This window comes from Cucurbita pepo, chromosome LG06 (assembly GCF_002806865.2).
Source record: "Cucurbita pepo subsp. pepo cultivar mu-cu-16 chromosome LG06, ASM280686v2, whole genome shotgun sequence".
Taxonomy (NCBI): Eukaryota; Viridiplantae; Streptophyta; class Magnoliopsida; order Cucurbitales; family Cucurbitaceae; genus Cucurbita; species Cucurbita pepo.
Window position 1 is genome coordinate 4,771,244 of NC_036643.1, and position 24,741 is coordinate 4,795,984.

The following is a 24,741-nucleotide window of genomic DNA, read 5'->3' on the forward strand; positions in this document are numbered from 1 at the left end:
TGTTGGGCCCAATACAAAATTGTCAACAACTATCCGTTCTACGTACGTACTCATACACTGAGCTATGTTCATATTGGTAAAATATAGCTCCATTAATTGAGATACGAGTAATCTCCTTTACCTCATACACTGAGGTATGTTCATGTTGGTAAAATATAGCTCCATTAATTGAGATACGAGTAATCTCCTTTACCTCATACACTGAGCTATGTTCATATTGGTAAAATATAGCTCCATTAATTGAGATACGAGTAATCTCCTTTACCGGTCGGTCTTAATTTTCTATCGATGAAACCATTGATCTTTGAGATAATAATTGGTGTCTTATCCACTAAGATATATTCAGATTAGCCTGAATTATATCGTTATATATTCGATATAGACATTATGTGTACAATTAATTGAATAATTAAGCGTACTATATACTTAATTTTCGAGATATGTAGCATCATAATTTAGCAAGGCTATAAACGTAAGTGATAACGTCTTGGTTAGAGACTAGATAGACATAATCACTAAATTTCGAATTTAACCTAAAATTGGTACAAACGACATAGAAACTAGAGTTCGGGAAATTCATGCACTCAGTACCATAGAAGGCTCGACTTTGATTCTATAATCTCAAGCTATACAAATTCAAGTAACTAGATATGGATATCGTCGATAGGCTTCGAGTTAGCCAAGTAAAATAGTAATCTCACTAGAATCTCTTAGTGTGTCGAGTATCGATAGGTTTCGAGTTAGCCATGGAAAATAATAATCCCACTAGAATCTCTTAGTTTGTCGAGTATCGACAGATTTCGAGTTAGCCATGGAAAATAGTAATCCCACCAAAATATCTCAGTGTGTCGAGTATCGATAGGTTTCAAGTTAGCCATGGAAAATAGTAATCCCACGAGAATCTTTCAGTGTGACGAGTATCAATAGGTTTCAAATTAGCCATGAAAAATAGTAATCCCACCAGAATCTCTTAGTGTGTCGAGTATCAATAGGTTTCAGGTTAACCATGGAAAATAGTAATCCCACCAAAATCTCTCAATGCGTCGAGTATCGATAGGCTTAAAATTAGCCATAGAAAATAGTAATCCCACCAGAATCTCTCAATGTATCGAGTATCGATAGGTTTCAGGTTAGCCATGGAAATAGTAATCCCACCAGAATCTCTCGATGTGTCGAGTATCGATAGGTTTCAGGTTAGCCATGGAAATAGTAATCCCACCATAATCTCTCGATGTGTCGAGTATCGATATCGTCGAGTATCAACTAGTAAGAAAGAATCAGATCATTGATTCTCTATCTTTTCTTCTCATCTTTCTTCTATTCCTTGAAATTAGAATCCCTTCATTTGGATTAAAACAAAAAGTTACAAAAACAGATTTCAGATAACCAATCCCAACAGCTGATCAATCAACCTGCAGGGAAAAAACAACAAAAAAATCTAGTTCTTCGTCTTCTTTCTTTCCTTCTGTCGTATCGTATGTACATCAGAGTCAAGTCGAGTATAACGAAAGTTAGAAGTCGATAATCGGCTCACCGACAGTGAGATTACGCTCAACAGACCACGGGACATCGAAGAGCTTGGCGGCAATGAACTTAAAGATCTTGTTGACATTGATGTTGTGAATGGAGCTAGAGAAGAATAGGGTAGCCTTCATAACTCTTGCATAAGCTCGTGCCTATGAACACAAAAACAACAATTCAAAGAGAATTTGAATAATTCCACGCGGTTTTTATGGCAGAAAGTCTTAGCCATAATTGAACTTTCAAGATCATTTGAGAAAAGCTTTCAAATGGAACTTTCAAGATCATGATTGATTTACCTGACTCACAATTGTCCACTGCAAATCTGGAGGGAGTCTAACAAAGTCATCAAATTTGGTTCCTATCAGAATGGGAATGGCTGTCTGCAATAAACAAGAACCGACCCGAGAGTTACTCCGAGCTCGTCGATTGGTAAACAAACAGGCTAAGATTTGTGAAATATGAGCCATGTAGCCTATGATAAACAAACCCTCGTACCATATATACGACACGAGTACAATACATGAACCAAACACCACATATAACTTACGATCAAGTCAATGTTTAAAGGTCGTACAGATGATAGAAATCGAAGTTATCCAAACATGTTTGAATACAAACGTTTAACTGAGGTGGGTTGGGTTAGGGACATTCGAACATCCGACCTCTTGGTTAATGAAGATATATACCTAAATGAGATGAACTATGCTTCAGTCGGTATCTCCTAGTGACATTGACATTTAAAGGTTGTACAAATAATAGAAATTGAAGTTATCCAAACATGTTTTAATACAAACGTTTAACTAAGGTGGGTTACGGAGATTCGCACCTCCGACCTCTTAGTTGATGAAGATATATACCTAAATCAGTTGAACTATGCTCCGGTGGGTATCTCCTAATGACGGCGACATTAAAACTTATACAAATAATAGAAATCGAAGTTATTCAAACATGTTTGAATGCAGACGTTTAACTAAGGTGGGTTTGGGAGATACGAACCTCCGGCCTCCTAGTTTATAAATATATATACCTAAATCAGTTGAATTATACTCCCGTGGGTATCTCCTAATGACGTCGACATTTAAAGGTTGTACAAATAATAGAAATCAAAGTTACCAAAACATGTTCTAATACAAACGTTTAACTAAGGTGGGTTAGGGACATTCGAACCTCCCTCTTAGCTGATGAAGATATATACCTAAATCAGTTGAACTATGCTCCAGTCGGTATCTCCTAATGACGTCGACCTTTAAAGAAATATACCCCAAACATGTTCTAATATGTTCTAATACAAACGTTTAACTAAGGTGGGTAAGGGAGATTCGAATCTCCCACAACTGTATATACCTAAATCAGTTGAACTATGCCCCGGTAGGTACCTATTCATCTCGTAATGAGTAGTAACAAACCATTATCTTCAAGAACAAGTTGGGTGGAGGAGAAGTAACCTTTTAGCGGTTCACAAGTTCAAAAGATAAAGTAAAAGCCTCACATCTCTAGCTCATCAGTTCTCACAGGACTTTTATCAAACACTTAGTGCTCAAAAGAAACTTTCACCCACAACGGCCAAATGGATCACTCATGATGAAATGAAACAGTTCAAAATTTGGCCAAAAATGGAATCAAAAACTTCATACCTGGTTCCATTTCCTCGCTTCTGTATACCAATCAACAACACTGCAAGAACAGAGCCAAAAAATGAACTCAGATTTCAAGTTTTTCAAACGAGAATGACAAGATTTTGATTTAAAACGGACCTGTTTAGAGTTCGTCGGCTTGTTAGATCGAACATGAACAAGATTGCTACTGCATCTTTGCAGGCTAATGGAAGTTGATCTTGTGAACTGCTATCACCTTCATCGAACTACTCGTATTAGAAATTTTTTGATTCAGAAATCAAGAAACGTGGGGGAGTTTGATTTTACCTTTAACGTCCCAGATACGGAATGAAATCAGAGCATTTTGGATACTTAATGTCTTGTTCATTAGGTTTATTCCACTCATCTGTAAGCTATTTCTCTCCTGTTCATCCCCCACATACTTGATCTAATCAAAAATCACAAGAACAAACAAACAAAAGCGTTCAGAAAACAGAGAAACAGGGGAAATTAGATGAACATTTTACGAGTGAAATTTTACCACGAAGCTTGTTTTTCCAATCTGGCAGTCTCCCAAGAGGCTAATCTTGAGAGAAACCATCTCAGAAGAATCAAAATCGGAATCGGAATCGAATCCATGGCTAATCCTCGACAGCTCCAACGAACACCCACCGTCCACGGCGGTCATCGGAGAGCGGGAGGAGAGGCGGCAGTATTTTTTAGGGGTTTTTCCAGAAGAACACGCAAAAACTCTATCCCATACGAAGCGAAAGAAGTGACGAACGAGGGAGACTCGTTCGAGGAGCCTCCACCGGACGAGCCTCCGGCAGAGCTTGGTCATGGCGACGGCGGCGTCATGGGCTACCTTGGCGGTGAAAAGGGAAGGGAGGTGAGGGAGCTTGAGCTTGTTTTTGCCATCGGCTTCAATGGCAGCGGCAGTGGGCTTGTTGTTTGTGGGCATTTGGCGGTTTTCCCAACAAATTTCAACGAAGGCGAAGTGGGAGACTGGACCAGCATCAACAAGAACAGACAGTTGACCGGTTTTTTTGGTTCTTCTTATTTCTTTTTTATATCCATCTTTAATTTTACTTTAATTTCTAATTTTTTAATTTAAAGTAAAAAAATTAATAAATAATTCCACCTTTTAAAAGTTTCTAATAAATTAAAAAAAAAAATTATTTTAAGATTTTTAAATTTTTAATATTAGGCCCGACCTATAATATATAAAAAATAAAATAAAATAAATAATTTTATGTCTAATAGAATCCTAAACTTTTAAACTTGTTTTGAATAGATTAAATAAAGTTTAAAATATGTCGTATTGTTAAGAATGAGAAACAAAAGTGGGATTGAAAGTCCACTATCGGATCAAAAGTTCAAGAAACATAAGTGGGATCAAGAGTTTCAGTGGGATCTCTTGGATGATAAGAGTTCCACCTCGGCTAAGTTAGGGAATGATCATGGGTTTATAATCAAAGAATACTCTCTCCATTGGTGTGAAGCCTTTTGGGGAAGCCGAAAGCAAAACCATGAGAGCTTATGCTCAAAGTGGACAATATCATACCATTGTGGAGAGTCGTGTTCATTTAACATGATATCAGAGTCACGCCCTAAACTTAATCGTGTCAATAGATTGGTAAATCCTCGAATGTTGAATAAAGGACTCCAAAAGAAAAGGAATCAAATCTCCTCGAAGGTATAGTTAAAAATGACTAAGACTCCAAAGAAGTCGAGCCTCGATCAAGGGGAGGCGTACTTTGTTTGAGAGAAGGTGTTGGATGATGAAATCCCACATCGGCTAATTTAGAGAATTATCTTAAGTTTATAATAAAAGAAAAAAAAAATATTAAGAGCATAATAAATTAAAATTAAAAATTTATGAATCAAATATAAATAAATAAATAAATATTAGAAACTAAATATATAATATTTAATGAAATAAAATGGTTTATAATCAAAGAAACAAAATATTAAGAGCATAATAAATTAGAATTAAAAAATAATAATATTTAATGAAATAAAATTATAATATATATATATATATATATATATATATATATATATATTTATTTATGTTTAATTTTGAGTTTGATGTAAATGTCTAGTCGTTAAAGTGCATGCCTGAAAACACAGCTGACAATACGCACGCCTTTGTAATTTTTAAAATTTATTTATTTAATTTTTTTCAATTTTTAAAAAATTATTTATTTAATTTTATTTCCGTCAATTTCGCTCTTTTGTCGTTTTCCGTCCTAAACTCCTAATTTCAATAATCACAAATGAAATTTAAACCGAAAAATAATTAAAGGTCAACAATTAACCATTTAAATATTTATTACTTATATTATATTCACTCTAATAATATTATTTATTTATTTATTTTCTCGTGTCATATAAATGTTATTTCAGTTCTTATATCGACATGTTCATGAAAATTTAACACCTTTATCGAGATATCGACACGTTTTTTTATTTAATTTTTTCATTTTTTTTCAAATTTTAAAATTGATTTATTTAGTTTACTATGAAGAGTTTTTTAATCAAATTTTTCAATATACCCATTGAAAATGTTAAATAATTTTTTTTTTTTAAATTTTAATTTTGTGTGTAATAATTTATATATATATATATATATATATATATATATATATATATATATATATATATATATAACATATTTTTTATTTTTTTATTTTTTTAGGGAATATTAAAAACCTTATTCAAATTAAAAACTAAAATAACAATTAAAATAAAAATAATTTTTATAAATTTAATTTAAAAAATTAAAAAAGTGGTATATAGCTATAAAAAGCAATGTTTAATTAATTGTGTTAAAGTGAATGGTCATAAATAAAAGGTAGTGATTAATTGTTAAGAATTAAAGTGAAATTTACCAAATTTAATGAATGAAATTGAAAGGTAGGGCCCACCTAAATTCTTCATTTACTAAAAAAAATCCTCTTTAATTCTTTTTATTCTTATTTATATTTTTTTAATTATTAAATACTCATTATTATTGAATTACCTATTTAAAAAATTATATTATTTTTTCATATAAAAATTAATATTTAAATATATATATATATATATATATATATATATATATTAGAAAAGGGTAAAATTAAATTGATTAACATATAAAAATTTGGAGAAATAATAACAAAAATATAATGGATAAGAAAATAATTGAAGAATTTTATAATCCCAATAAATGACGTGGCACTTACTGAGTGTATTTTTGTGGGTATTTTTATATTATTTCCAATTTTTTATTTAAAAATAATTTAATGTTTTGTCCGTTTCAATGAGAGTCATTTTCAATTATTTTCAAAAACGTGTTTTTAGCAATTTAGAAAGTCGCATACTTTATTACGATTTATTTATTATTTATTTCTTTGTATTTTTCTTATTTATTTATTTATTTACGTTTTTTATAATATATAAGAAATAGTTGGTCAAATATTAATTACCTATTTTTTTTAATCTTGTTTTTTGTTTATTAAATTATTCCATCACAATATTTTTTTATTTTAATTTTGTTTATTAAAAATATCTAAATTTTTATTTAAATTTTGTGTTCGATAGAATAAGCACTAGATTTTAGGCCAAATTAATAAAAATATTTTACATTTTCTTTTATAAAAAAATACCCGTAAAATTTTAAAAGTTTAAATAATACCTATAAATTAAAAAAAGAATTAAAAATATCGGGAAACACTCAATATTTTAATATTTTGTTTCGTTGAGATATAATATTTAGAGAATATATTATTTATGAAATATATCTTAATATTATTTCCTCAGTGATTTAATTTATAGTATATTTTATTTTATTCTCAATATTTAATTAATTTATATTTTTTTTTTATTGGTAGGTATTAGTTGCTAGTTTGTATCATATTTAAAGCTTATGAATATCAATGAAAATATACCTTCGATTCCCATTCTATTGCTATTTCTCATTCTTAACACAGAAATATCATTAAACTTTCAAAATGGTTGCAAAAATGTCTAAAAATACGATTACGATATCAAAATTTTCATTAATACTTTTAAAACTTTTTTTAAAAAATTCAAAATTACTTTTACGGTCAGTAACACGTTTAAAAAATATTCATAAACTTTTTCAATTTAAAGGTAACTTTACGGTTACTACCACGTTAAAAAATACTCGTGAATTTCTCGATTTAAACTTTTTTAAAAAAATTTAAAAATATTTATTAACTTTTAAAAATAATATTTGATTAAATAAATTAAATATAAGTATGTATACAAAAAATAATAATAATAATAATAATACAAGTATAATATAATGATTAAATTTAAGAAATTTACTGACATTAAAAAAAAGAATTATTTTAATTGGTGGATCTAGATCAAAGGGAATATATGAATACGATGCTTTTAGAATAAAGTAAAAAAATAAATAATAATAAAGCTGTATGGTTTGATTAAATAACACATTGGCCCCATCTGTTTTGTATAATTAAATTAAAGGATTAATTGTATATCATATGATATGATATATTTTTGTTAGATTATGATATTATATCGTTACATAATTATTAATAAAAGATATATAGGTTATAATGTTATGCGAAGATAATAATGAATCTTCCACGTGGCTTGATTTGATTGGGTGAGTTATAATTACATTGTTTTGAAATGATGTGATTGTTCGATTAAATTTATTTCGTAAAATCTTCGTGCAAGTGGCTACGAACCACGGTGTCGGGGGTTCGAATGAATCCCTCCTCGCCCACAACCGGCTGGAAAATATGTCGTAGAGAGTTTAGAATTCTAATTTGTTTTAATTCTGGGAATGAATCGAAATGATATCCATATAAATACGGAATTTTACGGTTAACTTCGGTTTAGGTAAGGCCCTTGGGGTGGAAAAATCAATTATGGTCGAGGTTAACTCATGATGATCCAACCTAGTCGAGGGAGACCGATAGTAACATTTAGAAAACTAAAAAAAAAACAACAGAGATCTCCCGTCACTGACCTACTTAGCTATTAACAATTGAGTTGAAGTCGACTCTCCTTATAGAGCATGTAGCCTCAAACAACAAGTCATCATCGAAGCTCAACCACCTGCCCGGCTCAATCTTCTTCCTTACTGTTTTGATGTGCGATCAATTACCACAACTATTATTCTTTGCCTTCCTAACTAGTGTCCAACGCTATACCCCGTGCCTCCGTTTTGGTAAGATGTAGCCATTGTGCTATTGACGCCTATTGTTAACACAACAAAAACGACAAAGTGAAATTTTCCCGTCCCTCTCTTCCACTTAAAAACTTTGGTTCAACAACCACTTACCCTAATTTTTGAAGCTTCATCACATTACCGACCGAGGACTTACAACCCTTTAGTGAGTATCGGGATTTTGACCTCTTTTGAATTCACTATAGCGATAGTGAAGTGGATTCTAACCCCAAAACGTTATTATGCTTAATTTAATTTATTTTCGGGAAGGGTATACGCACATGATCTACCAGTTTTGGTGTGAGAATTAGGTTCGATCTCGACCTCTTTAAAAAAAGTACGGTGGGTAACTTTGAATGTATTCCTCGAACCTATATTTACTTACTTTTAGATAGGTGCTAATTTCGATAAATCTCTAGACCCGCTATTTATAGTTATAATCGTCGTTCGTGTTCTAATTCTATTCAAAATTAAATTTAATTGTTTATAAAATAATATATATATATATATATATATATATATGAAGAGCATCAATAAGGCTAGGATAATCTTATTAGATTATAAATATTTTTCTTTTTAAAAAATTGTTACATGTGTCGGCATGTAATTGGTTGGCGATATTCTATTAAAAAAAACAATAATTTCTAGAAATTAAAATAGTCAGAGAAATATTAAAATAATAATATAATATTTAAAAAACCTAGATTTTTTTCATTGAGTTGAAGTCGACTCTCCTCATAGATCATGTAGCCTCAAACAACAAGTTGTCATGGAAGCTCAACACACTTGCTCGACTCGACCTTCTTACTTGTTTTTTTGTTGTGCGATCAATTACGACCACTATTTTACTTTACCTTCCTAACTAGTGTCCAACGCTGATCCCCTGTACCTCCGTTCTGGTAAGATGTAGCTATCGTGCTACTGACGCCTGTTGTTAACACAACAAAACGACGAAGTGAATTTTCCTCAGGCAACACACTTAAATATGTCTAATCGTCGTTCGTTTGTCTAAAGCGTGTTGCCTGTAGCCACGTGTCAGATGTCCTAGTCATGGCTGCATGTTTGTTCCAAAAATCTTAGGTATATGACCAGTCACGAAAGCTATGTCCACACCTGTCAAGGCTACAATGCCCTCGAAATATACTGTAAGAGAATGCGACTAGTTGTCAATTCTCCATACCCGAGTTATATACTATCAAAGCTGTGACTGTTACTTGTTCGTTTTTAGCTTATAATATCAATTGCTTTTAAATGATTTTCAATGCATTTTCTCGCTCATGTTTTCTAAAATACACGTGACCCGAGCCTTGATCATACGTCAAGATTATCTGCAAAGAACAACTTTCGTACGATTAAGTTATTCGTCAGATTAGAATAAAATTTTTTTTTTTTTTTTTTTTTTGGTTTGAATTGATATCCTACCTAAACATGAATTTAATCAAATAGTAGGTGAGAAATAGCAAAGTAGTGGCCATAATAAATAAATAAATAAATAAAATAAAACCCAACAAACTAGATATCCTTGAAATAAAAACCTTATTATAAAATATATTATATAGTTTGGTACATATGTCACCAAGCCTTGAATTGGATATGAAAGCTACATTCATTCCATTCTTTAATTATTAAAAAATTAATAACTTATACCAACCAAATTATGTTCAAATAAATTTTCTTTCGTGACTCGATCATTAATCCAACTCGGCCAGTAATTTAGTAAAATGTTGAATTTAAATACTCGTTTTATATTTATTCTAAAAAGAAACTAAAACAATTAATGAAAAACTTGTTAAATAAGTCTAAAAAAATTAATAATATTATATAATCTTAATGTTGAAGGGCGGTTTGTTTGGTGTGCATTATAGTTCAAGCCTACCATACCACTAATAGATATTGTCCTTTTTCGTTATGAGATTCCCTTCAAGGTTTTAAAAGAGGTTTCCATATCCTTATAAGGAATGCTTCGTTCCCCTTTCCAATCGATGCGGGGTCTCACAATCTCCACCATTCGAGGCCCAATGTTCTCGTTGGTACTGCTCCCCACTGCTAACAGATATTGTCTCGATGCGGGGTCTCACAATCTCCACCATTCGAGACCCAATGTTCTCGTTGGTACTGCTCAGTGTCTGACTCTGATACCATTTGTAATAGCTCAAGCCCACTGCTAACAGATATTGTCTTGTTTTAAAACGCTTCTACTGGGGAGAGGCTGACGACGATACATAACGATTCAAAGCGGATAATATCTACTTGCGAAATAGTCAACCAGCTACAACAATGTTGATGTTTGGTTGGTCGACTCTGTTAGAACACGATTCTCCACAATAGTATGATATTGTCCACTTTGAGCATAAGCTCTCATGGCTTTGCTTTGGAGTTAGTATTCCTCACTTATAAACCCATGATCATTCCCTAAATTAGCCGATGTGGGACTTCCATCCTCCAACACCTCTCCTGGTTGGTCGACTCTGTTAGACGAACACGACTCTCCACAATAGTATGATATTGTCCACTTTGAGCATAAGCTCTCATGGCTTTGCTTTGGGCTTCCCCAAAAGGCCTCGGAGTTAGTATTCCTCGCCTATAAACCCATGGAGTTAGTATTCCTCGCCTATAAACCCATGGAGTTAGTATTCCTCGCCTATAAACCCATGATCATTCCCTAAATTAGCCGATGTGGGACTTCCATCCTCCAAGAGACTCTACTTTGTTTTAGTCATCTTTTTAGTAGGTTTTTTAATCTTTACTTTGAAGAATAGTATGTATGCCTTCTTCTCAAAAGCTGAAGCAGCTAAACTACGCAACTTGTTGGAAGATTAAACGAAAGTAGAAAGAAAAAAAAAAAGTTGTTCCCTATTCTCTACCCCATTCCTCATCTAAACAGCCTCTCCCATTCGAGGCAAATCTCCACGAGACCTCACCTCCGCGAGTATAATAAACATCTCTAAGCTAAACTCATAATTAGCCTCCAGATGTCTTTTAATAACCATATGTCCCGATGATCACATAAAAGATACATAAAAACCATAATAACCTTTTAATAATCAAAACTAAACATAAAAGAGGATCACATCATCTTCGTGAAGAAGTGTGCTCTATAGAGGTGTTCATATGTTCCGATGACCCGAACAACTCATCCAATCCAATCCAAATCAAATCATATAGGTTAAGTTCTATTAAATTTTCCTTGCCATTCAAGACAGAACCACTGAATTTCAGGCTATCAATGGAAACTTTGATGAGTTGGTCCACTAGATCAGTAGCCAAGAACAAAGAAAATGAGCAAATTACACTGCAAAACATCAAAAAGGGACCCAAGTGGTAAAGGCAATCTTTACCATTACAAACTTACAAGTTTTGGACACAAACATGTCGAATAAAACGACCAACAAACCGAACACAGTTTAGCTTCCCATCAGCTTGATTGTCAAGAAGACAGTTGAGTGAGAGCAGCCTCCTGATGAAGGGGGCAGCCACGGCAGAGTTTGATATCATATTATGCAACCACTCGTTGATTTTCGGGTCGTCGGGATTCAGTTACAGGCTCCACAAGAAGTTCTTTCTATACAACCCTACAAACTAAATACAAGAAAACCTCCTAAAGTGACAAATATTCAGATAGAAAGTCTTGCAGAATCAAGCAAAGGTTTCTGATAGTTTTGAAAAACCGAGTTTTCTGAGTCGACTCGATAGAGGGCGGCTAGACCAAGCTCTATCCGGGTTATTACACTTAACGTCCACAATTGGAACTGCTCTAAGTCCTTTCCTTTCTGGTTTCTCTCTATAGCTATGTCCATCTGTATAAACATCATTAGAACCAAGCATTGGCATACGTTGGACATCCCTCGAACCGGCTTTAGTAGCATTATGAGACTTCCCAAAGCTTCGGTTATTAACAGTGTTATACCTTCTATTGCTTACCTCGTCGAACGATTTACTTTGTTGTAGTCTGTTAGGAATGGATGCAGCATCGAACGATTTACTTTGTTGTAGTCTGTTAGGAATGGAAGCAGCAGATGAAACAGTCCTAGTAGAAGATGAAGATTTCATTTTGGGAGTTACCGGCTTTTTCGGGTTGGATCTCATAGACTCTAATTCCCTCATCATTAGGGAGCTAATCGTTCCGGTGGCTCCGACGTTAATGGATCCTCCACCTCCTTTGATAGGTTGCAGTTTCTGAACCATGTTTTTTTCAGATAAGTATCTCTTAGGAAGGAAGAGGAAGATTATTCAACAATCCATTATCATATCATCACCTGAAAAAGAAGTAGAGAACTGTAAGAATTGATTGTACCACAGGGTGATCCTGCAAACTGGAGTTCATAAGACTCAGAAACAAAGAAGTGGATAAATTACTATTATAATCAATCCACCACAGAATCATACAGGGAGAGGAGGCCCCGACGATATAGAAACTAAACGAGCACAGCAACGAGTTCATGTGACAGAATGGAATGGTTAAAATGATTCTTGAAAACGAAACTACTACCATGAGAGAAAATGTAATGAAAATTGCGGGAAGAGGCTCCAATAGCTTATGAAAGAAAACTTAGGACCAAAAACCTATGTCTTCTCTCCTTCCCCCGGAACCTGATCAAACGAGGTAAAGCTAAATTAACTATCAGCTTCTGTCCTGAACCTATTTCTTCTGTCACTGTAAGGAATTAAACTGGGGGGAGTGGCTGGTGGTTTCTGGATCTCGTTGAAAATGCTTCTTTTACGCCTCACGATTCCAAAAATCATCAACTCATAGAAAGAAAAAAAAACAGTGCCATACTTCCCACAAAAAGAGCAGCTTCAAAGACAGAGTCAAATCCTACTCTCCCATTTGCATACAACAAACACAAAAAGGAAAGATCTCTAGATAACATTGAAGATATGAATCCACCCATAAGAGACATGCCAATCAAAGAACTTTTGACAACTTAGGAATGCAAATCTTCCTTGTTTTGTGGAATAAAGATTTGACAAAGAAAAAAAATCCAAGGATTCAAGAGACCAGATGAGCTCATCCTTGAAGCATAGATCTAAACAGACTCCCTGAATCAAAGTCAAGAGAATAAAGCTCAAATTGCTTATAATCAAACAAGGTCTTTTCCAAAATGGATGTCATTTGAGCAAAGGCACCTGAAATGGGGGAGATCTTTGCAAGGAAAGATCACGAAAGGCTCTATATCTAATCCGTCGAATCTCCCATAGACGAACACGAGTCATGTCTCCCACGAAACTCGAAAGAGTAACAAATCGAAGAAAACGGTGCAAATAATGGAGGATCGTTTTCCACAAATCTCTATAGACGCCATTGCCAACGAACCAGTTTCAATGGAAAACACCACAGTTAGTTCGAAAGAACAGTGTTCTTGCTTACTATCTACTCCCTCTGCCCCACACAATTGATATCATTCAATTAAGATTACAAGCTACCCACAAAATTCGTAAAGCAAATCCACATCAAAAGTCATTCAAATCAACATTAAAACTATATCAGCTTGAACATCACATCAACAACCAGAGTTAATGAGCTCCAACCAAAGAAAGCGATTCAAACAATGTATCAAAGAAGAAAGAACCAACAAAATCATCAATCGCTTCAGAAAAGAATCCATCATCCATTAATCAAAAAGAAGATGAAAAACCAAAAACAAGAACACTTCACCGATAACGAGAGAGAAAGAGAGCATACCACAAGAGAAAATCGGCAAAATCTGCAACCAAGAAGGGAAGATCAAAAGGGGGAAATAGGGTTTTTAAGTTATGATCCGAAAATGGCAACAAAATCTGAAGCTCCGAAGAAGATTGAAGGATGAAATTAGATCTCAAATTGTAATGATCTCCATCTCCAAAAAAGTTTGGCCATCGTCCTTTCTTCATCAATCACTCTCGGCTTTCCCCCACAGATGAACTTTTATTTTCGTATACTAATTTCATTTTTAATACTTTTTTTTCTTTTTTCTGGGTAAAGTAAGAACTTTCTCTTTCATTCCAGATCATTTTTTTTAATTAAAAAAAAAAAAATCAAACTTTAATGGTTGAAATATTCATTTTTTTATGAGTTGACCTCTTAGATTAATTTTAATTTCATCATTTTGGATAAAAATATTATTTTGATTTTCTTTGATCTAAAATACCAATTTTAACCTTGATTGAACAGTGGAGAGGAGAACTAAACAGAAGAGTGTGAAAACCTATCCCTAGCATATGCGTTTTAAAGTTTTCAGAGGAATTCTGAAAAGAAAAGTCCAAAGAGAACAATATCTGCTAGCGGTAGGCTTGAGCCGTTGCAAATGGTATCAGAGTCTGACATCGGGCAATGTGCCAGCAAGGAGTTTGTTCCTCAAAGGGGGATAGACACGAAGCGGTGTGCCAGTAAAGACGTTAGGCCCTGAAGGGGATGGATGGATTTGGGATTGGGTGGATGGATTTGGTGGGAGGTCCCACATTGATTGAATAAAGAAACGAGTACTAGCGAGGACACTAGGCCTTAAAAGGGGTGGATTGTGATATCCTAGATTGGTTGTAGAGAACGCTGGGCCCTGAAAGGAGGTGGATTGTGATATCCCACATTGGTTAGGGAGGACGCTAGGTCCTAAAAGGGGGTGGATTATGATATCCCACATTGGTTGGGGAGGACGTTCTGCCCTGAAAAGGGGTGGATTGTGATATCCCACGGTAGTTGAGGAGGACGTTGGGCCCTGAAAGGAGGTGAATTGTGATATCCCACATTAGTTGGAGAGGACGTTGGGCCCTGAGAGGAGGTGGATTGTGATATCCCACAGCAATTGGGAGGAGAACGCAACACTCGGGTGTGGAAGGGAAGCCCGAAACGGGAAAGTTCAATAATTATTAATTTAAATTAAATGGAAAAATACATTTAAAAGTAAAAAATTTAAATTTTCTTTTAATGGAAAAAAGTGGGTAAAAAAGAAAAGAAAAAATTTATTAAATGTACCAAGAAATATTGTAAAATGGCATTAGATGACAGTTTGGCCACCTAATATTAGCTGGCTCTCCATCATTCATCGGTAAAATTCAATTTACAAAATAAATAAATAAATAAATAAATAAATAATAATAATAATAATAATCCCAAATTTAAGTTAATATAAATTGTGATTGGAAAATTTTAATATCTAAATGATCGACATCTGTATATAATAATTTAATGAGCAGTCTGTTATCGATATAATCATAACTGAGATATTTTATCGGAGATTTAAATCTTAACCTTGAATTTACTGTATTAAAGAAAATTTATTAGCTATATTCAAATTGATCTGATACGAGACGAATTAACTGTAACCTGTTAGTTATGATACGATTGATAGTTATGAGTGGATAATCGAATATATAGAATATGTGCGACGTACAATTTTTATTTAAAATTGGTTTTATGGGAAATTTTTATTATTTTTTAAATTTTTATAAAATGGTTTTATTTTTATTTTTCTAGATCTAATTGGACCTTCGAGAAGGAGGTAATTGGGCGGTCACCTGAACGAAAGGGTAGTTCTTGGTCCGTAAAGATACAAAAATTTTAAATTTATAAATTCATCTCACGAGGGTTTTAATTTTTTTTTTAAATTTAATGATCTACGGTATACAAAATTAAAAGTTTAAGGTTTTATTAGACATAAAATTCACGGGACGGAAGAACTTTTAGGGCTACCAACCCAATCAATCTCGATCACATGGGATGGGTCCCATGAATAACCTTTTCGTTTTTTTTTTTGCGCACCCTCAAAACATGTCAGTATAAAATAGCTGTAACTGCTTAAGCCTAACTGTTAGCATAAATTGTCTGCTTTGGTCTGTTACGCATCACTGTTATCCTTATGGTTTTTAAAACACGTTTGCTAGGGAAACGTTTCCACACCCTTATAACCAATGTTTTGTTCCCCTCTCCAACCGATGTGGGATATCACAATCCACCCCCATTGGGAACTTAGCGTCATCGCTGACACAGCACCTACTATATGACTCTGATCCCATTTGTAACAACCTAATGGCCCGTTACGCATCACCGTTAGCCTCACGATTTTTAAATGTGTCTGCTCGAGAAATGTTTACTCTTACGAGAAATGTTTCGTTCCCCTCTCCAATTGATGTGGGGTCTCACAATAGCCTAACCTGTTGCTACAATTGTTCGATACGAAGGACAACCAACTACAACTTTTAGTGTCAATTGTTAAGAACTCCATTTCTCGGGAAGAAAACAAATGTCTTTTTCGAGCTTTCTCTTTCGGGTTTTCCCTTAGAGTTTTTAAAACGCATATGCTATTGAGAGGTTTTCACCCATTTATAAAAGGTGTTTCGCTTTCCTCCCTAACCGATGTGGATTTTACAATCCACCCCCTTCGAGGTCCAGCGTCCTCGCTGGCACTTGGTCCCGACATTTCGTTCTTCTCCCCAACCGATGTAGGATCTTACAATCCACCCCTTTTGGGGCCAGCGTCCTCACCAACACACGTTCCTTACTCCAATCGATGTGGGACCCCACCAATCCACCCCCCTTCGGGACCCAACGTCCTTACTGGCACATTGCCTCATGTCCACCCCCTTCGAGGCTCAGCCTACTCGGGCATATTGTTCGAGACCCCACCAATCCACCCCCCTTATGGACCCAGCGTCCTTGCGGGCACTATCGCCTCATGTCCATCCCCTTCGGGGCTCAGCCTATCAACTGACACATTGCCTGGTGTCTGGCTCTGATACCATTTGTAGTATCTCAAGCCTACCGCTAGCCTTTAGGCTTCCCCCTCGAGATTTTTAAAACGTGTCTGTTAGAGAGATGTTTCTATACTTTTATAAACGGTGTTTCGTTCTCCTCCCCAACCGACGTGGAATCTTACCTAATGGGCCTCCGAGAATTATCCAAAAAATCAGAAAAGGGGGGAAATAAAGCAGTTAAAACATTCATATAGGTCTCGTTTTGCTATCAATTCGAAAAAGCTTCGTGATTTTAGCCCTCATTTCTACTTTGATTACTGACCCACAAGACTTGCTTCTCACTTCTCCCCTTTCTTCCCCACCTTCCTTCCATTTTTGTCTCCTGCAAGCTTCCCACCTTCTTCGAATCGACTAATATTCTTCTTCTTCTTCTTCACCTGCATTCTTGTTCCTTAACCTCCATTGAAGCTCTGAATCGAGTCTCCGCCATTGCTTTTGTTCATAATGAGTTCTCAAGCACCCAAATCATCGAGACCCACAAAACCCCCAATTCAATCGCCGCCCACATCCAGATCCTCGGTTTCTTCTCTATCATCCCATCTCGCCATGGTTGAACTCAAGCAAAGGATTCTCACCGCTATCTCCAAGCTCTCCGATCGAGACACCCACCAGATCGCCATTGACGACATGGAGAAAATCATCCAGTCCATCTCCCCGGAAGCCATTCCTATGCTGCTTAATTGCCTCTACGACTCCTCTGCTGACCCAAAACCCTCTGTGAAGAAAGAGTCATTGCGGCTTTTAACACTCGTTTGTGCTTCTCATAGCGATTCTACTTCGACCCATTTGACTAAAATCATAGCCCATATCATAAGAAGGGTTAAGGATGCGGATTCTGGCGTGAAGGATTCGTGTAGAGATGCCATTGGTGCACTGTCGGCGCAGTATTTGAAAGGGGATAGTTCTGGTGGTGATAATGGAGGTCTTGGTTCTGTGGTGGCTTTGTTTGTTAAGCCTTTGTTTGAGGCTATGGGAGAACAGAACAAGGGCGTTCAATCTGGTGCCGCATTGTGTATGGCTAAGATGGTGGAGTGTGCTGCCAGCCCACCCATCATGGCGTTTCAGAAGCTTTGCCCCAGGATCTGTAAGTTGCTGAACAATCCAAATTTTTTGGCAAAGGCTTCACTCTTGACTGTGGTATCCAATTTATCACAGGTTCGTTTTACTCTCTATTTCATTGTTTTTTCCATCATGGAATGGTATTTAAGCTTAGATTCATGAATAACTAATGATATTTAGAGGGGAGTGAGGACTAAGAAACAGTGCACTATGACAGTATAAGAAGAAGAGGATAGTTTAGTCGAATGCTCATTTGCTAGACCTCGTTCAATCCTTCAAAGACGAAGGAGAAAGAACTAAACACCTATTCTATTTACCGAGTAGAGGCCAAGGGATTGGATTTCACCTATGATCAGATCAGTAGGCTACCATAGTTGACTTTTTTCGTGGTGTTGTTGAAAGCGAATTTGGAAGTAGGTCTCGCTTTTCATAGCTGCTCCTAGCTCACACTATGGTGGAGGAGGTGTTGTGAAGATCTAGGAGTGTGAGCAGTACGAGTTGAAAGGCTCCCATATTGTTTGGAGGGTAGGGGTCATAGATGCCAAACAAACTTGACCCGACCAATGTACCTTGCAGCACATACTCTTTGTTGACCATAGTTAACGAACCCAGTTACCATAGAGAACATGTGATGTCCCATATTGGTTGGGGAGGAGAACAAATCACCATTTATAAGGGTGTGGAAACCTTCCCCTAGCAGACGTGTTTTAAAGCCTTGAGGGGAAGCCCGAAAGGGAAAGCCCAAAGAGGACAATATCTGCTAACGGTGGATCTGGGTCGTTACAAAATGGTATCAGAGCCAGTTACCGGACGATGTGTCAGCCTTCTCGCTGTTCCCCGTAGGGGGGTAGACACGAGGCGGTGTGCCAGTAAGGACGCTGGACCCCAAAGGGGGATGGATTTGGGGGTGGTCCCACATCGATTGGATAAAGGAATGAGTGCCAGCGAGGACGCTGGGCCCCGAAGGGGGTGGATTGTGATGTCCCACATTGGTTGGGGAGGAGAACAAATCACCATTTATAAGGGTGTGGAAACCTTCCCCTAGCAGACGTGTTTTAAAGCCTTGAGGGGAAGCCCGAAAGGGAAAGCCCAAAGAGGACAATATCTGCTAACGGTGGATCTGGGTCGTTACAAAATGGTATCAGAGCCAGTTACCGGACGATGTGTCAGCCTTCTCGCTGTTCCCCGTAGGGGGGTAGACACGAGGCGGTGTGCCAGTAAGGACGCTGGACCCCAAAGGGGGATGGATTTGGGGGTGGTCCCACATCGATTGGATAAAGGAATGAGTGCCAGCGAGGACGCTGGGCCCCGAAGGGGGTGGATTGTGATGTCCCACATTGGTTGGGGAGGAGAACAAATCACCATTTATAAGGGTGTGGAAATCTTCCCCTAGCAGACGCGTTTTAAAGCCTTGAGGGGAAGCCCGAAAGCGAAAGCCCAAAGAGGACAATATCTGCTAGCGGTGGATCTGGGTCGTTTCAGAACATATTGTAATATCTCTGAAGAATTGGATCTTTCTTTCGTTCTCATGTTTGAGCAAATCGTGAATATATAATAGGGTATTCCTTTACGGTTAACATTGTATATATGATAGATTGTTTAGTTTTTATGAGAACCAATGACAATTTATGATGATCCAATGACTTGTTTTAGGTTGGTGCCATTGGACAACAGAGCTTGGAACATTTGCTACCAAGTATTCATGAGTTACTTGGGAGCACTGATTGGGCAACGCGCAAGGCAGCAGCTGATGCACTAAGTGCATTAGCATTGCATTCAAGCAATTTCATAACAGATGGAGGTGCTTCCACTTTGGCAGTTCTTGAGGCTTGCCGTTTTGACAAGGTTATCTCTTACTTTCATTTGTTCTTTGTATAAAGCATCTCATTTGCTCTGTTCTATCTCTGGTTTATCTTAGTGTGCGTGTTTCCTGTTAACACATTCAAGAATTTTAGATATCTTTTTACTCATAAACTTGCTGGACTATATGTCAATTTTCTATCCAAGCCCGCCTCTAGCAGATATTGTTCTCTTTGGGCTTTTCCTTTCGGGCTTCCCCTCAAGGTTTTTAAAACGCGTCTACTAAAGAGAGTTTCCACACCCTTGTAAAGGATGTTTCGTTCTCCTCCCAAACCAATGTGGGATCTCACAATCCACCCCTTTTAGGGCCAGCGTCCTTGCCGGCACTCGTTCCCTTTTCCAATCGACGTGGGACCCCCCAATCCACCCCCCTTCAGGGTTCAATGTCCTTGCTGACACACCTTGCTTGCACATTGCTCGGTGTCTGGCTCTGATGCCATTTGTAATGGCCGAAGCCCACCGCTAGCAAATATTGTCCTCTTTGGGCTTTTCCTTTTGGGCTTCCCCTCAAGGTTTTTAAAACGCGTCTGCTAGGGAGAGGTTTCTACACCCTTGTAAAAAATGTTTCATTCTCCTCCCAAACCAATGTGGGATCTCACAATCTACCCCTTTTAGGGGCCAGCGTCCTTGCTGGCACTCGTTCCCTTTTCCAATCGACGTGGGACCTCCCAATCCACCCCCTTTTAGGGTCCAACGTCCTTGCCGACACACCTTGCTTGCACGTCGCTCGGTGTCTGGCTCTAATGCCATTTGTAATGGCCCAAGCCTACCACTAGCCAAATATTGTCCTCTTTGGGCTTTTCCTTTCAAGCTTCCCCTCAAGGTTTTTTAAATGCGTCTTCTAGGGAGAGGTTTCCACACCCTTGTAAAGAATGTTTTGTTCTCCTCCCAAACCAATGTGGGATATGACAATCCACCCCTTTTAGGGCCCAGCGTCCTTGCCGACACTCGTTCCCTTTTCCAATCGACGTGGGACCCCCCAATCCACCCCCCTTTAGGGCCCAACGTCCTTGCTGACACACCTTGCTTGCACATCGCTCGGTGTCTGGCTCTAATGCCATTTGTAATGGCCCAAGCCTACCACTAGCCAAATATTGTCCTCTTTGGGCTTTTCCTTTCAAGCTTCCCCTCAAGGTTTTTTACATGCGTCTTCTAGGGAGAGGTTTCCACACCCTTGTAAACAATGTTTCGTTCTCCTCTCAAACCAATGTGGGATCTCACAATCCCACCCCCTTTAGGGTCTAGCGTCCTCGCCGGTACTCGTCCCCTTTTCTAATCGACGTGGGACCCCCCAATCCACCCCCTTCAGGGCCCAACGTCTTTGCTGACACACCTTGCTTGCACATCGCTCGGTGTCAGGCTTTGATGCCATTTGTAATGGCCCAAGCCTACCACTAGCCAAATATTGTCCTCTTTGGGCTTTTCCTTTCGAGCTTCCCCTCAAGGTTTTTTAAATGCGTCTTCTAGGGAGAGGTTTTCACACCCTTGTAAACAATGTTTCGTTTTCCTCCCAAACCAATGTGGGATCTCACAATCCACCCCTTTTAGGGCCCAGCGTCCTTGCTGGCACTCGTCCCCTTTTCCAATCGACGTGGGACCCCCCAATCCACCCCCCTTCAGGGCCCAACGTCCTTACTGACACACCTTGCTTGCACATCGTTCGGTGTCTAGCTTTGATGCCATTTGTAATGGCCCAAGCCTACCGCTAGCCAAATATTGTCCTCTTTGGGCTTTTCCTTTCGAGTTTCCCCTCAAGTTTTTTTAAATGCGTCTTCTAGGGACAGGTTTCCACACCTTTGTAAAAAATGTTTCGTTTTCCTCCCAAACCAATGTGGGATCTCACAATCCACCTCCTTTAGGGCCCAGCGTCCTCGCCGGCACTCGTTCCCTTTTCCAATCGACGTGGGACCCCCCAATCCTCCCCCCTTCAAGGCTCAGCGTCCTTGCTGACACACCTTGCTTGCACATCGCTCGGTGTCTGGCTCTGATGCCATTTGTAATGGCCCAAGCCTACCACTAGCCAAATATTGTCCTCTTTGGACTTTTCCTTTCGAGCTTCCCCTAGGGAGAGGTTTCCACACCCTTGTAAAGAATGTTTCGTTTTTTTTCCAAACCAATGTGGGATCTCACAATCCACCTCCTTTAGGTCCTAGTGTCCTCGCCGGCACTCGTTCCCTTTTCCAATCGACGTGGGACCCCAATCCACCCCTTTTAGGGCCCAGCATCCTTGCTGACACACCTTGCTGGCACATCACTCGGTGTCTGGCTCTGATGTCATTTGTAACAGCCGAAGCCCACCGCTAGCAAATACTGTCTTCTTTGGGCTTTTCCTTTCGGGCTTTCCCTCAAGGTTTTTAAAATGCGTCTGCTAGGAAGAGATTTTCACATCTTCGTAAAGAATGTTTCGTTCTCCTCCCAAACTGATGTGGCGTGGCATCTCACGTTTGGCCTTCAATGATAATGTCATCCATTAATGTTTATCAAACCAGGAGAGGGCATCTAAGATTGAACCGGTGAATGTCATGGGTTGAATGCTTTTCACTCCAATGGTTTAAATGAATGTTATTGGTTTCTCATACAAGATAGCATTCTTAAGTTTAGCTTTAAGTCTTCCCGATCAAAGTAGCCAATTTTTTGAAGTGAAAAGCATGAACAACATGAACTAGGCATAGAAAAAAGTTACTAGCATACTGAACGGGGGATGGTTAGAGCTCATTGTGAGATCCCACATCGGTTGGAGAGGGGAACGAAACATTCCTTATAACGGTGTGGAAACCTCTCCCTAGCAAACGCGTTTTAAAACCTTGAGGGGAAGTTCCGAAAGGGAAAGCCCAAAGAGAACAATATCTGCTAGCGGTGGGCTTGGGCTATTACACTCATCTTCTCCTGTTGTAAGCTTTATTATGAATGAATGTTCCAGACCTTTGTTGGTGAGAGTATGGGAGCAGTTGAAGCTTTCGAGCGTATTTTAGTGGCTGCTTGTTGTTGTTTGGAATGGAATTAGGTTCATAGATCTCTTTGGGTTGACATTTTGGATGATTTTCCCATGAAACTGGTTAAGAACTTGAGATATTCGAGGAAAGGTACTCGAATTCTCGGGTCTGAACGTCAAGGCAGTAAGCTTAACTGATGAAAAACACTGAAAATGATGTGGTGTATAATATATAGGATAAGTGTGAGATCCCACATCGGTTGGAAAGGAGAACGAAACGTTCTTTATAAGGGTGTGGAAACCTCCCCGTAACAGACGCGTTTTAAAAACCTTGAGGGGAAGTCCGAAAGGGAAAGCTCAAATAGGATAATATCTGCTAGCGGTGGGCTTGGGCCATTACAAATGGTATCAAAGCCAAACGCTGGGCGATGTGCTAGCGAGGAGGCTGAGCCCCGAAGGGGGTGGATTGGGGGTCCCACATCGATTGGAGAAGGGAACGAGTGTCAGCTAGGACGCTGGGCCCCGAAGGGAGGTGGATTGTGAGATCCCACATCGATTGGGGTGGAGAACGAAATATTCTTTATAAGGGTGTGAAAACCTCTTCCTAATAGACGTGTTTTAAAAACCTTGAGGGGAAGTCCGAAAGGGAAAGCTCAAATAGGATAATATCTGCTAGCGGTGGGCTTGGGCCATTACAAATGGTATCAAAGCCAAACGCTGGGCGATGTGCTAGCGAGGAGGCTGAGCCCCGAAGGGGGTGGATTGGGGGTCCCACATCGATTGGAGAAGGGAACGAGTGTCAGCTAGGACGCTGGGCCCCGAAGGGAGGTGGATTGTGAGATCCCACATCGATTGGGGTGGAGAACGAAATATTCTTTATAAGGGTGTGAAAACCTCTTCCTAATAGACGTGTTTTAAAAACCTTGAGTGGAAGTCCGAAAGGGAAAGCTCAAATAGGATAATATCTGCTAGCGGTGAGCTTGAGCCGTTATTCCTGATCTTAATTGAGTGTTTTTCTGAATCTCATTGATATATATGCATGCGAAAAGAAATTATGATTGTTATATTAATGATATCCAGATTATTTTTACAGATAAGACCCGTTCGAGACAGCATGACCGAGGCACTACAGCTATGGAAGAAACTTGCTGGGAATACCGACGGAGCTGCAGAAAGCCAGAATGAATCTCAAGGTGTAGTGATTCGTCTTCCGTTTTTACTTCCTTCTGGACGTTGGAGGATTACCTTTTTTGTTCGTGCCATCTAACTCTCGTTCCATTTCGACCCGATGTTCTTGCTTGTATGTTTCAGATGGTGAAAACCATGACTCAGCGGAGTTGTCCAAAAAGTCCGACCTGAAAAACGCGAATTCACCTCAGGGAGGGAGGTCATTAGACAAAGATAAATCCGAGGATTCCGTCCCTGTATCGAATTCAGCTTCGAAAACGAAATGTGGTAGTATTTCAGATAAAGCAGCTGTACTATTGAAGAAGAAAGTACCTGCTTTAACCGACAAAGAGTTGAACCCAGAGTTCTTTCAGAAACTCGAAACTAGGGGGTCCGGGGATTTGCCTGTCGAGGTGGTTCTTCCTCGCAGACATGCCAGTTCTTCGAACACGAACGACGAGAAACTGGAGCCTGAGGATGCAAATGCTGGAGTAAGATCAACTCATGTTGAAAACACTCACGCAGATGATTTTCAAAGTGCATTCAATAAATTTCGAGACTCGGAAAGAGCTCAAATGGCTAAGCCGAGGGATTACGATGATCTTGGGCGTGATAAATGGCATGAGGGGAAACTTAACGGAAGAGACTCGAGAACAAGAGCGTACAAT

General features: G+C 38.1%; 3 protein-coding genes across 4 annotated transcripts in view; 1 reads left to right on the forward strand and 2 right to left on the reverse strand.

The window, feature by feature from the left end:
- Window positions 1-1,320: 1,320 nt before the first annotated feature.
- Window positions 1,321-4,137, reverse strand: LOC111797311 (septum-promoting GTP-binding protein 1). The gene is made up of 6 exons (XM_023680289.1): window positions 3,661-4,137; window positions 3,447-3,567; window positions 3,279-3,375; window positions 3,159-3,198; window positions 1,821-1,904; window positions 1,321-1,676 (listed from the first exon to the last, which is right to left on the reverse strand). Exons 1-6 carry the CDS (start codon window positions 4,078-4,080, stop codon window positions 1,512-1,514), a joined length of 927 nt encoding a protein of 308 aa, XP_023536057.1. The 5' UTR covers window positions 4,081-4,137; the 3' UTR covers window positions 1,321-1,511.
- A 7,341-nt stretch (window positions 4,138-11,478) lies between these two features.
- LOC111797670 lies at window positions 11,479-14,253 on the reverse strand. Of its 2 annotated transcripts, none has more exons than XM_023680748.1 (2): window positions 14,012-14,253; window positions 11,479-12,584 (listed from the first exon to the last, which is right to left on the reverse strand). In XM_023680748.1, exon 2 carries the CDS (start codon window positions 12,511-12,513, stop codon window positions 11,965-11,967), a length of 549 nt encoding a protein of 182 aa, XP_023536516.1. In that variant the 5' UTR covers window positions 12,514-12,584; window positions 14,012-14,253; the 3' UTR covers window positions 11,479-11,964. The 2 variants fall into 2 exon arrangements, with proteins under 2 accessions (XP_023536516.1, XP_023536517.1); XM_023680749.1 differs by lacking the exon at window positions 14,012-14,253 and adding an exon at window positions 13,456-13,977.
- A 3,030-nt stretch (window positions 14,254-17,283) lies between these two features.
- Window positions 17,284-24,741, forward strand: part of LOC111797527 (microtubule-associated protein TORTIFOLIA1-like) — a 9,093-nt gene continuing 1,635 nt past the window's right edge. Inside the window, exons 1-4 of the mRNA XM_023680550.1 lie at window positions 17,284-18,210; window positions 19,768-19,959; window positions 24,000-24,099; window positions 24,218-24,741. The exon at window positions 24,218-24,741 is cut by the window's right edge and continues 1,059 nt beyond it. Coding sequence (XP_023536318.1) covers window positions 17,500-18,210; window positions 19,768-19,959; window positions 24,000-24,099; window positions 24,218-24,741 — 1,527 coding nt within the window. The 5' untranslated portion in view covers window positions 17,284-17,499. The remainder of the gene's footprint in view (window positions 18,211-19,767; window positions 19,960-23,999; window positions 24,100-24,217) is intronic.

What these genes read in the sequence shown, in the direction of transcription:
- LOC111797311 (XM_023680289.1), bottom strand. Translation starts at nt 4,080, where the DNA reads ATGCCCACAAACAACAAGCCCACTGCCGCTGCCATTGAAGCCGATGGC. An exon ending in TTGGAAAAACAAGCTTCGTG is followed by an intron (nt 3,568 to 3,660) that starts GTAAAATTTCAC and finishes ATTTTTGATTAG; the next exon opens with ATCAAGTATGTGGGGGATGA. An exon ending in AGCCGACGAACTCTAAACAG is followed by an intron (nt 3,199 to 3,278) that starts GTCCGTTTTAAA and finishes CTGTTCTTGCAG; the next exon opens with TGTTGTTGATTGGTATACAG.
- LOC111797670 (XM_023680748.1), bottom strand. Translation starts at nt 12,513, where the DNA reads ATGGTTCAGAAACTGCAACCTATCAAAGGAGGTGGAGGATCCATTAAC.